This window comes from Hippopotamus amphibius, chromosome 9 (assembly GCF_030028045.1).
Source record: "Hippopotamus amphibius kiboko isolate mHipAmp2 chromosome 9, mHipAmp2.hap2, whole genome shotgun sequence".
Taxonomy (NCBI): Eukaryota; Metazoa; Chordata; class Mammalia; order Artiodactyla; family Hippopotamidae; genus Hippopotamus; species Hippopotamus amphibius.
In genome coordinates this window covers 89499758-89516493 of record NC_080194.1, presented here as the reverse complement: position 1 = coordinate 89516493, position 16736 = coordinate 89499758, and the positions used below count along the sequence as shown (strand labels likewise).

At 49.5% G+C, this 16736-nt stretch overlaps 1 protein-coding gene across 14 annotated transcripts in view; it reads left to right on the top strand.

The window, feature by feature from the left end:
• Positions 1–16736, top strand: part of POU2F3 (POU class 2 homeobox 3) — an 83939-nt gene that overhangs the window by 55551 nt on the left and 11652 nt on the right. For all 14 annotated transcript variants that reach the window (XM_057750010.1, XM_057749999.1, XM_057750012.1 and 11 more), the window contains 7 exons: positions 4772–4876; positions 6075–6177; positions 8493–8575; positions 10859–11041; positions 11466–11607; positions 13546–13682; positions 15392–15553. In XM_057750010.1, the coding sequence (XP_057605993.1) occupies positions 4772–4876; positions 6075–6177; positions 8493–8575; positions 10859–11041; positions 11466–11607; positions 13546–13682; positions 15392–15553 (915 nt within the window). The remainder of the gene's footprint in view (positions 1–4771; positions 4877–6074; positions 6178–8492; positions 8576–10858; positions 11042–11465; positions 11608–13545; positions 13683–15391; positions 15554–16736) is intronic.

The following is a 16736-nucleotide window of genomic DNA, read 5'->3' as shown; positions in this document are numbered from 1 at the left end:
GCTTTGAAATTCTCCTTCTTGTGAAATGTTTATGAAACACTTTTCACAAACGAGTTATGTAACTGGCACTACAGCTTTGATCATTTCCATCACCAGTGATCTATTCATTAGTGCTGGGCTGTTTTCACCCCAAGCGAGGGCCGTGTGAAATGTCAAGGGGAGGGGACTAAGGCTAAGTACCCCAGCCCCCTATGCCCCATTGCATGACCCCAAACAGAGGGTTTATAAGGAGGTCCAAGTGTATGTCTGGGCCGGAAGATCACCTATGGTCTGTTCTCTCTCCCAGCCCTGGGATGTTTGTAACATTGTTTTTAGAAAGAGTGCCAGGGGAGGGTCAGAGGGCCATTCCCTTGTCAGTGTTTAGCCAGTGTCTTGTTGTGTAACTTTACACCCATCTCTGAAGCACTCCTGGCCTCTGTGAGATGGGAAGATAAACATTTGTCCCCACACTTCCTGGCTGGGAGGTGAAGCCAAGTAAGGACTATTCGAAGGGTTTTCAGTTCCCCAGAAGGGGTTCTCTCTTCCCAAAATGAGGCTATTGCTTTCTAAAGCAGGTGATGTCAGGGAGTTCGCTGGGATTAGAAAAGATAATCACCCATGATACCTTTCTACCTCCCTGGTCACTGCCCAGGACTCAGTGTAACACCTTTGCACAGCGTGGTGGGTGGAGAAGGTCCTAAACTAACAAACTGCGTCTAATCGATGGACAGGATGATCAATGGCTGTGACTGGGCAGAGCCCTCTGTGGTGGCCCATGTCCCCAGGGATTAGTTCATCCCAAACAGGACCTGGAGAACTATTCCACTTGCGTGAGAAGCTCCAAAGGGACTCTGGAGAGGATCTTCACGATTCCAGGCAGGCTGTGGGTTTGGTTAGGTTTTCACAAGTACGGGGGAAATTGGGTTTTTGTCCAATTGGCCTCCGGTTCTCACATTAGAAGTCAATGGGATCCAACAGAAGTCTCTCTATCTCATCTTCCCGATCCACAGCCAACACCCAGTTGCCTGGAAAGACTCCAATCTTTTCCATTCGACAGCTGTGAAAGGGATTTTTGAATTTGGAAGGGACTTTACGTCTTGATTTCTTAGTTTCTTAGCCCCTGAACTCTCAGAGAATCGTTGGAGAAGCGTGCCGGGTGGAGGGTGGGGGCGGGCGGTGCAGGCAGAGTTGCTGCTGTGTCTTCTCCTCCTCCTCGTCCAGTTCTGCTCTTTCTGAGACCCTCCAACCAAGGCGGAGATTTTAGAACTTGTCACAGGAGAAGTCTTCCTTACTGGTTTTCGAATTGGTTTGTTTAGGATTGTCTTCTTTGGGGTTTAATGTCAGCCGCTCAAACCCAAAGGGTAAAGAATTTTGAAAAATGAAAGAGTAAGAGGTCGATAAAGCAAAACATCAGAAGAGGAACACACAGAGTTGTAGGAACACCCCAGGCTAACATCCAGAGGGATTTTTTTTTTTTTTTTTTTTTTGCTATCAGGCACTTTGTTTTCAGAAGTAGAAGGTCGGCAGTGCCCCTAAAAGAGTTTGGAGGGCAATTGATGCAGGAAGCAGATGAAAGGGTGAGTTTTCTTTTATGGTGGCGCTGGTTTCTGAAATTAAGTATTGCAGGAAGACCTGGCACTGATTCTAACAGATAGCACCCAGGTTGGAGGCAAAGCACATGTTTTCAAGCTCTGTCATAGCTGCACCTTCTTATCTCCCCATTGTGCATAATGAGTCTATAAAGGGACCCTGCCACTTGCCCCCGAGCTGGAGCCGTGCCAAGCTGCCTGCAGTGGTTCCACCAGCGTGTGTTGAGCTCCAGTTTTCCATGTTCTCCCTGTGTCCCCCTTCCTCCATCCTGCCTCCCCTATCCCCACTCTGGATGAGGGATGCCCAGGAGCAGGAGGGGGTTGCAAAAGGGAGATATGGGGAAGGGAGGCTTTGCTTAAGTAAAATCTCCCCTCTGAGCAAACCTTAAGACTGGTGGTGGTTTGAAATAAGTAGTTTATCATCTATTTTAAGCTTTTTGAAACCTGATAACAAAGGTTTCCCCAGAATCTAGGATGTGAAAACTCTAAGTTCTGGGGGGAAGAACTGGGACACCAGAGCTACTTAGATGGAGATGCCAAGTGTGGGTAGGGAGAACTGAAGGGCATCGGGGGTCAGGATGGGGGATATCCTGGTGATCACTCCTAGGGGGCAATGCCTTTGAAGTTTTCCAAACGCTTCTCTGCCCCCACTATTTTACTTCCTGACACTCTCCCTTCCTCCTCTTGGCTTCCAAGGCTCCAGAACAGTCTCCTTAGGTGAGAGAAGAGAGGAATGATTTGTAAAGGCTGTCCCTAAAAGAAGCATCCTCTTGCCAGTTTTGGTGCAACCAGGATTTCCTGGTGCTGTTTAGATCTGCTTTATCTAAGAACACTGCAGCAACTTGGACTAGCCAGAGTCTGCCAAACACACCATGGAATTGGAATTTATAATTCCTTTTTAGGACTGAAAGAAAAATCATGTAGAATCACGCAACAGATGGGAAAACCAAGTCTCACAGAGACGAAATGATTGTTCAAGGTGAAGTCGTAAGTTAGAGTTCATGTTGAGACTCGAAACAAGTTCTAGCTCCCTGTTCGATGTTTTCCTCACTGTATCCCACTGGAGGATGGAGAGATGGATTCTGTTTGTGTCTTTTATTCAGTTATGCATTGGGTTTCCGCTGTGTACAAGGCACCATATTTAGGACGTGAGCTTCCTCCTCAGTCTCTGTCAGTCAACAGGATGGTCCTAACTCTCCAACCAAAAGGAGCTCTTTCTTTACTGATCCAAAGCACCATTTTTCCACAGCGATTAAGCACAAGTAGAGCTGTTAGTCTGAACCTTTAACTTGGGTTAAACTAATACAGATAAGAAAGATTCCAGGATGTCAGTGATATTCCCAGTATAGACCAAGAAAATTACTTAAGCCAGCATCCCTACGGCCAAGAGATTCCATCAGCGGGCCCCCCAATGTCTTTTATAAGGTATGGTCTAGATCCCATGCTCCCTGCCATATTATATGAATTCAAAGTCACTTGCACACTCCCTATCCAACCCCCCACCCCCAAAATGGACTTCCTGAAATGCTGCAAGAGTGTCCAGTAAGTCCCCTACACATGAACAAGTTCCATTCCAAGAGCGTGTTCGTAAGTCCAATTTGTTCGTAAGTCCAACAAAGTGAGCCTAAGTACCCAACTAGCACAATTGGCTATATAGTACTGTACTGAATAGGTTTATAATACTTTTCACACAAATAATACATTAAAAAATCATTTTTTGTTTTTTTTAATTTTTTTTTAAATTTATTTTTGGCTGCATTGGGTCTTTGTTCCTGTGTGCAGGCTTTCTCTAGTTGCAGCAAGCAGGGGCTACCCTTTGCTTTGGTGCATGGGCTTCTCACTGCGGTGGCTTCTCTTGTTGCGGAGCATAGACTCTAGGTACGCAGGCTGCAGTAGTTGCGGCACTCAGGCTCAGTAGTTGTGGCACACGGGCTTAGCTGCTCCGCGGCATGTGGGATCTTTCTGGACCAGGGATTGAACCTGTGTCCCCTGCATTGGCAGGCGGATTCTTAACCACTCTGCCACCAGCAAAGTCCAAAGAAAACATTTTTAATCTTATAGTACAGAACCAACAGCTGGCCTACAGGAGCTGGCATCGAGTGAGCAGGCAAGCAGAGTTACTGACTGGAGGAGGGAGAGGGCAGAGCTGAAGGATCGTCAGCAATGGGAGATGGAGGGCGAGTGGCAATTTCACTTACGCCTGACATTGATGGCACGGGTCCTGCACAGGTTCTGGCCTGGTTCCTTGCTGGAACCAGAGGCACGTTCGCATCTTTGAAAGTTCGCAACCTGAAGCTTTGTATGTAGGGGACTTACTGTCGTTGTTCTCAGGGTGGGAGGAGGGGTGGGCACAAGTAGCGCTTCCTGCCCTGCCCTTGGACACCTGGAAAACCCACAGGTGGGTGGTTGGTGCCGCCGCTGAAGGGTGGTAGAGTCTGGAGAGAGTTTGGAAACCACCACAGGCCCCTCAGGCTGCAACTACAGCAGTGACTGTGAGGGAGACGTGTCTTCGCCTGTACGGAGACAAGCAAGGACTGTCACCCAAGCCACACGGGCGAAGAGGCCAGCTGCAAAGGCAGCTCAGCATGTAGAGGACGGAGGAGCGTGGAAAACAAGGCAGGTGGAGGGGAAGCTGATTCCCAGACTTTGGGATTCCATGCACCAGGAAAAATAAAAAACACAGAATAAAAGGGAGATTGGTAAAGGGATGCCAATTTTTTTCTTTTTTCTTTTTTTTACTCTGTGAAGTGGAGAGTTTTAAAAATACCATTTAGGATCACCATCATTTCCTAAAAGAAATTCTAACACACCACCCCCTCTCCCCAAGAAAAAAGAACATCACCTTAGAATCTAAAAGAAGTGGTTACAGTTACTACAAAAATTCCTTATTTGGGGGAGTTTCAGTGAGGAAGAGAATATATTGCACAATGTACCAGCACATGCCCCAGAGTGGTGTTCAGGAACAGTTGATCCAGGTGGATTCCCCATCTTGAGGACGATTACTCCAGAGAGTCTCTCACCTCTGTCCCTTACCAGCTCCCCTGGCCCGAAGGGCTCACACAAGGCAGGAAAATCAAGTCGCAACCCAGTTCTTTGACTCTCTGGGCTTGTCACTCATCTCCTGCCTCGATCTTCTCTAAGTTTCGCTTCTGTCTGCCTGGGGAGGCCCAGAACTGATGCTCTCTCCCTGCCTCCACTTGCAGATTAAAACTGAGGACCTCAGTGACTCCCTGCAGCAGACCCTCTCTCATCGGCCATGCCACCTGAGTCAAGGATCTGCCATGATGCCCGGCAACCAAATGTCTGGGGTAAGTGCCAGCCCACGTCGGGGAGCCCTGATATTCTCAGTGGGCCAGTGTTTAAGTCAAGCCACCTGCAAAATGCTTCGCCTCTAGATCTGGGACTCAGTGAACCCAGACTGGGCTAAAGAATCCCCTTCAGGGAAACTTGGAGGCCTGAGGTGGGGGTGGGGTTACAGAACCATCCCCTGAAAGATGAAGCCTGGCTAGTTATGTGAAGAGGGAGGTATCCTCCTCTCGAAGAAAAAGGAGTCAATCTTGCCAAAAGGATGGAGCTAGCAGCTGTGGGGCTGGGGTCTGCCAACCGTATGCAGGGGAGCCCGTGATGACAGCTGTGGCTCCGGTTATACAGCATTTCTGTCCGAATAAGCCCATTCCCCTCCCCCAAGATTTTGTCAAACTGGAAGGAAGAAAGAGGCATCTGAAATAGTAACAACATGTCTGAGAAGGCAGGTGTCCACGCGGTGAGCCCCTTTCCTTAGTCTGGATTCCCCTGGGGAAGAAAGAGCTGACCCTTCCCTGGAAGTATTTAAGACTAGAATATACATTTTTTTCCTTCACTTCTTTATTCAGTAAGGGTTTACCAAGTGTTTTCTTTGCACACAGACCAAAGCTCAGAGTCACAGAACCCTGGGGGTCTAGATCACAGAGAACTCCCAGATCCCCCAGGTACTGGGGTGGTATTTCCCTTTTGGGATCTACTTGGAGGAACCCAGGGGAAATAGACTTTCTGTTTAATCAAAGTGGTTTTATTAAGAATGAATAAAGTGCCTCCAGGAAAGGTTCAGGCCAAGGAAACGGCCAAGACAAAAATGGCTTTTAACATAATCAAGTGGCATGAGATTTTAAAAAAAAATTGGAAAATTGGGATTGCGTGTCACTTCTGGGGTAGACCTCTGAGAGATGGGTAATACCCACAGTCTGTGCCCTCAGGGCATTACCCACCTAGCTGGGAGACAGTTCTGACACACAAGTCAGATAACAAGGCAAGGTTTAAGTAACAACTGGCTGCAAGCACAGCTTGGCTGAGTGCAGGAGGTGTGACAACCCCAGAATTGATGGGGTAGCTGCTGTGTGCCAGACACAGGGATACACAGAGGCATAGAGCAAGGTGCAGACGGAGATGCATGGGACAGATGGGTGGCGGGCAGATGGAGCCCACACTCGCAGCTTGTGAATTCTGTGCTGTCTGTATCTCCCTGCACAGGACATGGCTTCCCTCCACCCACTCCAGCAGCTCGTGCTGGTTCCCGGACACCTACAGTCTGTCTCCCAGTTCCTGTTATCTCAGACCCAGCCTGGGCAGCAAGGTGAGAACCCTGGGGGTTTCTACATAGATGACTGTGTGAAAGGGCTGCTCCTGCCTGCTGGGACCCAAGTGTGGGGCATCGGTGACTGGCTCACCCTCTGGTATTGAGTGGCTTGTCCACTCAGCGCCCAAGGAAGGGACCTGGTATTGCTCCTCCAGGCTGAGAATCCTTCTCTGCTTTCCCCTCCCATCGTCTTCAATTTCATGGCCAGTTGACCGAAGGTACAAGGGTGGCAGGAGCTGGGGCAGAAAAAGGAGAGAGAAGCTCTTTAGGAAATGCAGTCCAGATAAGTCTTAGTTCCTTGGAAATCTCCCCAGGACGTGGGTTGTGGGCTCAGACTTCCACCCTTGAGAAGCTGGAATTCCATTTGGGTAGAGCAGCAGTGCCACCCACAGGCTGTGGAGAGCATTTTCAGGTTTTCTTTGGCAGGGAAGTAAACTCGCAGAGAACTTCTCCTTGGCCAAGAGCAAACAGATTAGAATACTCACAATTATAGCTAACATTTCTGGAACATGATATTCCAGGAGCTCTGCGGAGTGATTTTCCTGACACCTTTCAAAATAACCTCGTGCAGTAGGTACTCATGTCACCTGTGACCTACTAGAAAGTTCCACAACAGTCTGTCGGAAACCCATGTCCTGGCATTGCACTGCACTGCCTCTCCCTCTCCCATCTCCACCAACTAGAACTGAAAGTGATAAAGTGTAAGCTTCCCTCCATTGTACATATCCCAGGGAGAGGCTTTGGAAATCCAGAACCCAAAGAAAATGCAACTCTGCCTTCTATCCTTAGCAGCTGCCCAAATTATAGCTATCCTCAATTTCCAAGTTATCTCAGAATGTTATTATGATGATGGATAAGAACATATGTAAACCTGTGAGTATTTATGTTAAGTAAACGGTGTACATCACACTCCTTGAATAAGAAAGGGAAGGTAACAGTTAATTCTGTTTCTTTTTGAAAGACGGTGTTGTGAAACTGGCTCAGGCATATAACCAGTGAGGTCAGTGTATGACACAGGCAGAAAGAGAAAAACAGTTTAGTATTTGGAATCAGAAAAACTCATCGGTTAGAAAATAAAAGTTGCTTACTAGCTGTGGCTCCTTGAGAAACTTACCTAACCTCTCTGAGGTTCCATTTTCTCCTCCCTAAAAATGGAATCATAGTAAAACTCTGCCTCACAAGGTTATTGAGAGTTCTTTGAAATAATGCATGTGAGAAGACTTTGTACGTTTCAAAATGCAATGTAAATGTCAGATTACTCTTAGTACTCAAGCCTCTGACTCCCAGTACAGGGTTCCTTATAAGAGCTCTCTTGCCTATGGTTTTTGTTTTGTTTTGTTTGCTTATGTATTTTTTTTTTTTGCCTGTGTATTTTAATAATGAAAAATCAAGCCTTGGCTATTTTAGACTGTGGAGCATAATGGTCAGCATCAGTAGGTGCTACACATCAGTGACCCAGAGCATCTTAGGGACCACAGAGACCCCAAGGTTCTGCTCTGTGCTGAGTGATTGGGGTGACCTGCCCCATTGTGTGCTTCGGTCGTTGGATGGCCCCATTCCCACAGTGAGAGCGGGGGTTCCTGGCTATGGCTCTTCTTAGGGGGAGGCCACTGTCATGACCACCATCCAGTCAGAGCCCTTCATAGACAGTTTTCCTGGAGAAAGAAGGAGAAAGTGGTCCTCAGGCAGTGCAACGAGCAGGTAGAGTCCACACCACCAGACAGAGTTGCCGGAGGCTTGGCCCCTGTGCTTCCCTTCTCGCTCAGCCCTTCCTCCCAAATGTTCAATGTCTGAGTCCTGCCAAGAGCCTTTGGCAATTGTCCACTGCCCTTTGGAGCCATGTGACACCATTCCCTTGATCTGGCATCTCTGCAGATTTGGCTAGGCCTTTGTAGCCACCCAGCTACTTCTGCAGGCAGAACGGAAACCCTCAGCTCCAGCTGGAGTTCTTAGTGGTCACCCCACATCTCCTTCCTCTCCGGTGTCTTCAGGCCTGGTTATCAGATCCCAGAGCAGGTTGCCTTGACCCTCCTCAGCCTTTGCACCACTCCAGGCAGGCGGGCAAGCAGAAGGACTAGTTTGGGGATTGCTGTTTACATCTGTGTGTTCCTGCGTCTGATTCACCTCCACCTGTGTGTGGCAATCGTGATGGTGCCCGTGGGGGCCTCTCCACAGGGCTCGAGGGGGGTGGAGGGACCTGGTTAGGTAGCAGGGGGTGGGGACAGTGATCACGCTTCCAAAGCTGTAGAGCACGTCCTTCAGCTGGCCTGGATTTGATTTGTTTCTTCCTTTGTTCCTCCCCTTTCACCCAGGTCTGCAGCCAAATCTTCTCCCCTTTCCGCAGCAACAAAGCTCTCTCCTCCTCCCGCAGACAGGGTCCGGCCTGGCGTCCCAGGTAAACACCCACATTCTTCCTGTCTCCTCTAGGAACGTCTCAGCTCTTGACAGAGCTAAGAGGTTCTCCCCACCCCTTTTGACAGTGCACGTACCCCTCTGGCAAGAGAGGAGAGCAAGGGATTATCCCTGTTGGCACAGGGGGGAATTCAAGCTACAGCCAGGGGAAATGAGTGGCCCGGTATCACTGGTGGAGCCAGAATGAGCAGCCAGAGGTTCCAGCTCCCGGGTTGGCCCACTCTGTCCGCAGGCATTCCACTCCAGGCCCGCTCAGGCCCTCGCATCACTCCTCTGAGAACCAGGGGTCAGCTAACTTTCCAGGGATGCCAGGGTGACCCCCAGCCCTGCCTGAGTGCTCTCAAGCCCCAAAGGGGAGACCAGAGGCCCATAGGCCTGATGGCCTGAAAACCACCAAGCCAGGGCCTCTCCCCTCTGGGCCTCTCTTAAGAACCGCTCTTCTAGACTGTCTCCTGCAGTGGACATGTGCACGGGTCAGGAGGACTGAGGTCTGCGAGAGGGTCTTTGCAGAGCTGCCCTGGTGCCACACAACACCTCTTCCTCTGGCCAGATGCAGCCTCGCGCCAGGGAGTGTGGCTTGGCGAGAGCAGCAGGAGCTACCTCCGAGCTGCCACTCCTCCCCTCATCTGGGTGCCCCCATGCAGTTAATGCCCGCCCCGCAGCATGAGGTGGCTCTGCAGAGACAGACGTGTAGGGGAGTTGGGAATGACTGCAGAGATCCTAATGTCCCTTCTCTGGGCCCAGATCCCTGTGGATCCCCCTGGCTTTACAGGGTGAGAGACCACTGAAGGCCTCTGGAAGGGGGGAGGGTGCCACCTAGTGGCTAATAGAAATGGGGACACCAGAGTCCTGAGCTCTTGGACCTCCCCCTGACTGCTCTCAGAATCTCATCATCACAGACTTAGATCTGGAAGAGGCCTGAGGGAGGGTTCAAGATCAACTCTCGTGTCTCATAACACAAGAGCTGGGCGAGACCAGAAGCCGAGAGGCTGTTTGGAAGGTGATTAAGATCATCCTGGGGTAGCAGTAAAGGGATTGGCTGAGGGTGGTGACACTCAGGGTAGAGAGGAGGGGCTGACAGGGGACGTTAAGGAAGCTGACAGTGCAATTTGGTAGCTGATTGGATATGAAGGGCGGAGGGAGAAGGTCTGGCAAAGAACTCAGTACATGTTTGTCACGTGAAAGAGCGAACGAATTCATGAAAAGGAAGGCTCAGAGAGGACCCAGGCTTTGTCCTGAGGGCCTGGTCTGCGCCACCCTCTCCCCCGCTGAACAGGATCAAAGCCTAATGGTTTCAAATTATTCTGTTCTAAAAGACCGTCCCTCGTGGAAGAGTCCTTAACTTCTCTCTGGTCATCACAAGGCTGCCTGTCTGAATGGGAAGCCTGAATATCTTGGAAGAAAGGAGTAAAGATAACCCCAGTCTTGGAAAAGAGTAAAACTGGGAAGGAGAGAGAAGAGAGTGGACTTAGGCCACGTCATCCACAAGGGTAGCAGCCTCTGCCCTGGACAGAAGCCCATTAGGACCCCAAGCCTGGGTTCCACTCCTTCTTTGTGGACGAGTTGGATTTACTCCTGACCACTAATGTGCACAACAAGGATCCTAGGTATAAGGGTCTGATCTCCTATGAAAATAAACTAAAGAAAGAATATCTCCTGACACCCATGAGTGAGACCAAGGTGCACTTAGATAGCACTGGAATACCTTTGATTTAAAAAAAAAAAAGCAAGAAACAAAATACTCTCATGAAAGAAAATGATGGTTTAGAAATTAAAATGGCAGTCACAAGAGTTTGCAATTTTATGGGAATTCCATTAAAGTAATGAATCTCAGATGCCCTCTATTATCTTCAGTTAATGCCTGTTGAGCACGTCAGTTACTTTGCTTCATGGAAAAGAACAGGCAAACAACCTTTTCCTTGTCCCACTCTGAGATTTGTTTTGGGGATCTTTGTAAACAAGTCTGCTAGCTCCTTTTATGGTGGAAAACTGAAAGGAGGAAGTTACCTGTTCAGAATCAAACAGTGAGTCATAGACTAAAACCCCGAAAGGCCACCTCCCTGTCACACACTCCTACTCTTCCTATCCCAGCTACTCCAGCTATTTGCTGGTCCCTTCATAGAAACCCCAATTTCCACATTCACACCATTGAAATGATAGGAATCCAATCTGTCATCCTCTAAGTGGGCCTCAGTACAAACTATCAGAAAATGCTGTTTGATCTATTGACTGTTTGTGGGTCAACTTGCTGTGTGTCCCCTCTTAGGCAGTTGGGCGCCCTGGGCTGCCAGGATCCTCTTTAGAACCCCATCTGGAAGCACCCCAGCATCTCCCAGTGCCCAAGCATCTCCCCAGCTCTGGAGGGGCTGACGAGCCCAGTGACCTGGAGGAGCTGGAGAAGTTTGCCAAGACCTTCAAGCAGAGGCGCATTAAGCTGGGCTTCACACAGGTTCGGTTTGTAGCAGGGAGGTGGAAGAACTTGGGTTGAGTGAGTAGAGACTGGGCTTCCAGAGTGTAGGTTTCAAGAGTGACCTGAGGCTCATTGTGTTTGAGGCAAACACCCATTGTGTTCCTGTGTCACCTGAGAATGGGGCACAGTTGCCATTGATAGGGAAACTGAGGATACTGCTGGTAGAAGAGAGAGGAACGAGAGCTAGGCAAGGAGCTAGGCAATGGGCACAGAGCTCTCAGAGTCCAGGGAGAGGAATAATCAAGTCTCCATCTTAGAGGGAAGAAACTGCAAGGGAGCCAGGGTGATGGGCAAGGGCTCGAAGGTTCGCTGGGGGTGGAAAGTTGCTAGGATGCTGGGGGATGTGGACAAAGGGAGAAGGGGCCTGCCTCTCAGGTTCCTCCCTCTCCATCCCCACGTGCAGGGAGACGTGGGTCTGGCGATGGGAAAGCTGTATGGCAACGACTTCAGCCAGACTACCATCTCGAGATTTGAAGCCCTCAATCTGAGCTTCAAGAACATGTGCAAGCTCAAGCCGCTGCTGGAGAAGTGGCTGAACGATGCAGGTGGGCCTCAGGGACACAAAGATGGATGGAGCCTTAGAGGGTCTGCACGGAAGGGGCTGGTGACTGGTCCATATTTGGGCTTTCCTTTTTTCTTTTTAATAACATTTTTAAAAATTATGTATTTATTTATTTTGGCTGTGCCGTGTCTTAGTTGTGGCATGCGGGATATTTTTTTTAGTTGCGGCATGCGGACTCTTAGTTGTGTCATGTGGACTCTTAGTTGCAGTATGCATGCAGGATCTAGTTTCCCGACCAGGGATCAAACCCAGGCCCCCTGCGCTGGGAGCACAGAGTCTTACCCACTGGACCACCAGGGAAGTCCCCTGTGTTGGGGCTTTTGGCAGTCAATACATAGTACCCTTTCCTCTCCTCCTGAGTCTGGAACCAATTGAGGAATAAGAAACAAGAAACAGCCAAGTAGAGATGAAAATGTCAGCTTCGTTATGGGTAAAGCCATGGAGGACATAACTTCAGGTCTGTGGCCACGAAGACTTACCCCATTTTATTCCCTACCCCAGACCCACCTGGCCTGGACCATAGGACAGCTCACCAGAGACAAAGGTCGGGTCTACAGAGCAAACACACTTACCCAGACTGCCGTGTGGACTAGGTCAAGGGGATAGGGAACTGGGTTCTCTAGGGTCTCATGGCTGGGAGGAGGAGGCAGTAGGCCCAATGCAAGATGTTTATCTGGCTAATTCTTGAGTAGGTTTTCAGAGCGCAGGGAGTTACTATGAACGCGACTGGTTGGGAAAGCCTTACAGCAGGAGTGGGGTTTGCAGAAGGATTCAGTCAGGGGTGGTGGCCCAGAAGGCATTCCAGGAGGTCCAGGGTGTAAACCAAGGGCAAAACATTTGGAATCATGAGTGGAAGAGTCTGGTGTCATGGAATAGCGTGGGACATGGTTTCTCAACCACGGCTTTAGCAGTTTCTTCGGCCAGATGATGCTTTGTTGTGGAGGCTGTCCTGTGAATTGTAGGATATTTAGCAGCACACTTGGTCACTACCCACTAGATGCCAGTAGCACCTGCCCCCTGTTGAGACATGCAAAAATGCCTCCAGATAGTGCCACATATCCCCTGGGAGAGTGGGGGTGGTACAAAATCGCCCCAGGTTGAGAACCACTGGTCTCGGTGGAGAGGGGAGGACCAGAGCCAGTGCCGGGGCTGAGCTCTAGTCTGCAGATAGTATGGGTTAGTGGTTACTATGGAGAGAGGAATGCGGGGGATGGGCAGCCAAGGGTGTGACGCTCTCCTAAGACCCCCCCCCCCCCCTTGGAAACAAGGGAGGCGGGTGAGGAAGCTCTGCTTCTCCCCTCCCCGCCCCCACCTGAAAGGCCATCCCTTTGGCAGCTTTTACTGGAGCGCTGAAGTGAGAGAGAGAATCAGAGGGTCTTAGAATCTTCAGGAAAGGACCTTGCAGATCATCTCTAGTGTGATTTCCAGTCTGCACCTGAATCCTTCCTGAGGGACATCCCTGCCGATCCCTCATACAGCCTCAGCTCCAACACTCACCCTGCGAAGGAAGCAGTTTCCACACCAACATTCGGCCACCAAATGCCATTGCTTTTAGCTCAAAACACCAGTTTCCATTTTCCTCGGGATTCACATCCGGGCCTCCTTGTAAAGACAGACTCACGGGCGTCCCTGGTAGGAGCGCTGCCTGCACCCAACGCACACGCACACATGCCGCTGATGTCTGGGTGTCCCTGAACCGTGACCGCACACACTGGAGGCACCGTGCTGGGAGGCAGGGAGGACCTTTGCCCAGGGCAGTGAGGAGAAGCAGGATTCTTGGGCCATTCTGGTTCCACTGTGTCGGGAAGGGGGCTGCAGGACCTGCGGGGAAGGGTCGTTGGACCTCAAGTCCGTGGTGACAGAGCCTGCACCGGCTGCCTTCCCCTCTCTGAGCCTCCTCTGCTCTCTCCCCTCCCCACAGAATCCTCTCCATCAGACCCCTCCGTGAGCACTCCCAGCTCTTACCCCACGCTCAGTGAAGTGTTCGGGCGGAAGAGGAAGAAGAGGACCAGCATCGAGACCAACATCCGCCTGACTCTGGAGAAGAGATTTCAAGATGTGAGCAGACCCTTGGGGTGGGAACGGGTGGGCCGACTTGCACAGGGGAGTGAGCAGACATACACAGGCCCCTTGGCATCACCCCCATGTCCCCATACACCTTCCCTGGGAAAGGGTCGGGAGGCAGAGACATGTTCCCTCTCCAGGCACCCAGGTGTTTAAGGGAGAGGCTGGATTCCAGAAGCCTCCTCCCCCACCAACCCTTCTTGCCCTGACCTCTACTGGGTGCCCATTGTTCCTCGAGCCTGGAGAGTTAAGGACTGGAATATAGAATCTCAGAAGAGACTGTCTCTCTGTATCCAGTTGAGATAAAGGGAGAAAAGCCAGGACATTGTATATAAATTCTTTATTTTCTTTGCTTTGTTTAGTATTTTTCAAATTACATATATAATAAATGCTTATTGTAAACAATTTGGAAAATGCAGGGAAGGAGGAAAAAGATCCACCACCAAATGCCATTTAAATGTATGTCCTATTTCTTTCTTCTACATACATTTAAATATTTGTGATCATATTACATACATACATTTTTTTAACTTGCAGCAAAAGTGTATTCTTGAGCCAATAAGTGGAAGCTAATAATACCAGTTATGTGCCCCATGGGAGCTGAGGAAGAGAAGAAGGATAAACAGGTGTGGTCTAAACAGACTCTAATCAGGATCCCTTAGGTAGCAGCCTCCAGAGCTTCCATCCACATCACACAGGTCCCTAAAGGACTCACCCATGGCCTAGTTCCACCTTGCAGGGCCCAGGCCTCCAGGAGTGCAGCCGCCTCTCCAGCAGACTCTGCAGCACATGTGACTCAGGACTTGATAGCTGCATCCTGCTGGCAGGATGACAAGAGCTGGCTTTGCCTTCTGATTAAGTTTCTTAGAGCAGCAAAGCGTAAGGGAGGGTGTAGAAGGGAGAGAAGGGGGCTAAGATCAAAGATTGGGTTGGGGGTGGGAGGCATCAGAACAAAGGAGTGACAGATATATATTTGAATGTGTATACACACACACACACACACACACACACACACACACACACACACACACGTGTGTCTCCTCTGTAGTCTTGATGGGTCCAAGCGTGTTAACTTTTTCATTTCCAGGGAATTCCCTGCTGGTCCAGTGGTCAGGACTCCCCATTCTCATTGCCGAGGGCCTGGGTTCTATCCCTGGTCGGGGAACTAAAATCCCACAAGCCACGTGGTGCAGCCAAATGATAATAATAATAATAACTTTATTATTTCCTATTTTGAGGTAGACAGGAAGAAATGACACAAGAGAAGGGTATCAGCTTATAAGGAAAGAACAGAAGGGAGAGTGGGTTCTGGGGATTCTGCCTGCCCCACCTAAGTCATCAGTGGGCTCCTCTTTTCAGATCTGCTCCTGAAGAAGGAGTGAGAGAACAGCCTCTACCCTGTGTCAGGCCCTGTGCTTGGCAGTTTATACACATTTTCTCATTTAATCTTCATAATCACCCTGCATGGTAGGCATTATTACTCTCATTTCATAGATGATAAGACTGAGGCTCAGAGAGGTTCAGAAAGTTTCCTAAAGCCACAGAGCAAGGGCTTAAGCCACTATTCCATCCTAGGTCTGATTCTAAAGCTTTTGCTCCATCTATTGTTCTATCCTGCTTCCTTGGAACAGCTGTCCCCCACCCACAATTCCTGATCTTATTTCCTTCTCCTCCTGACTACTCTATCCCTTTGGTTTCTGTAGAACCCCAAACCCAGCTCTGAGGAGATCTCCATGATTGCAGAGCAGTTGTCCATGGAGAAGGAGGTGGTGAGGGTCTGGTTCTGCAACCGACGCCAAAAGGAGAAGCGAATCAACTTCCCTGTGGCCACGCCCATCAAATCACCCATGTTCGGTTCCCGGCTGGTAAGTGGCCAGGAGCCAAGCTGCCTGCCAAGCACTGGGGGAGATGAAGCCAGGAGAGCAAAGAGTCTTCCCTAGCCTAAGGAAGATGGGGGTTGGGGAGCATGGAATAAATAAATAAGCAAAGAGATGCTGTATATAAATATACATATAATATAAAAAAGAGTAAAGAAGAATACAGAGATAGAAAGTGATTGTGTGGAGGTGCTTTTTCAGTCGAAGGGTAAGAGAAGACCTCTCCGATAACGTGACATTTGAGCAGGGATCTAAGTGTTGAAAGGGAATGAAATATCTGGGGGAAAGAGTATTTCAGGGGGAGGGACCAGAAAATGAGAAGACCTGGCATGTTTGAAGAACAGCAAGGAAGCCAGTGTCACCAGGGCAGAGTGAGGAAGGAGGCAAAAGTGAGAGATGAAGTCAGAGAAGTAAAAGGGAAGTAACAGGAGGTCATTCACCAGGGTCTTGGAGGCCATTGAAAGGACCCCGGCTTTTAGTCTGAGTGAAGTAAGATGCCACTGGAGAGCTCTGAGCAGAAAAGCCTGAGCAGGCTGACATGGGCTGTTATGTGGGGATTAATCTGTGTGGAGGCAGGATACCAGCTGGGAGAGTTACAAAAATCAGGCCGAGAGTGGTAGAGGCTTGGGCTGGGGTGAAGGTCATGGTGGTGACGAGATGTGGCTGGATTCTGGATGTATTTCAGCCATGGAGCCAACAAGATGTGCTCTTAGCTTAGATAGGGAGTATGAGAAATGAGGCAAACATGACTTCAAAGGTTCTGACCTGAGCAGCTGGTTAGAAGGTGCTGCCATTTACAGGTTTGAGGGGGAAAAAACATGAAAAGTCTGGAGCTGGTCACATTAAGTTAGACTTACCTCCTAGGCATCTAAGAGAAAGTGTCACGTAGACAGTTAGATCTATGATTCTGGAGCTCAAGGGGAGAAGTCAGAGCTGGGAGTCATTTGAAGTTCAGGCAGACTGGGAAGTTTGGAGGGTAGGAAATGTGTTCTGCATGTAGGAGAGAGATAGTGCCTGGAGCGTAGGGGGGAGGGAGAAGGTTGAAGGTTTTTTGTTTGTTTTGTTTTGTTAATATTTATTTATTTATTTGGTTGCGCTGGGTCTTAGTTGCGACTCATGGGTTCCTTACTTGTGGCAAGCGGGCTTCTTAGTTGTGGCATGAGAACTCTTA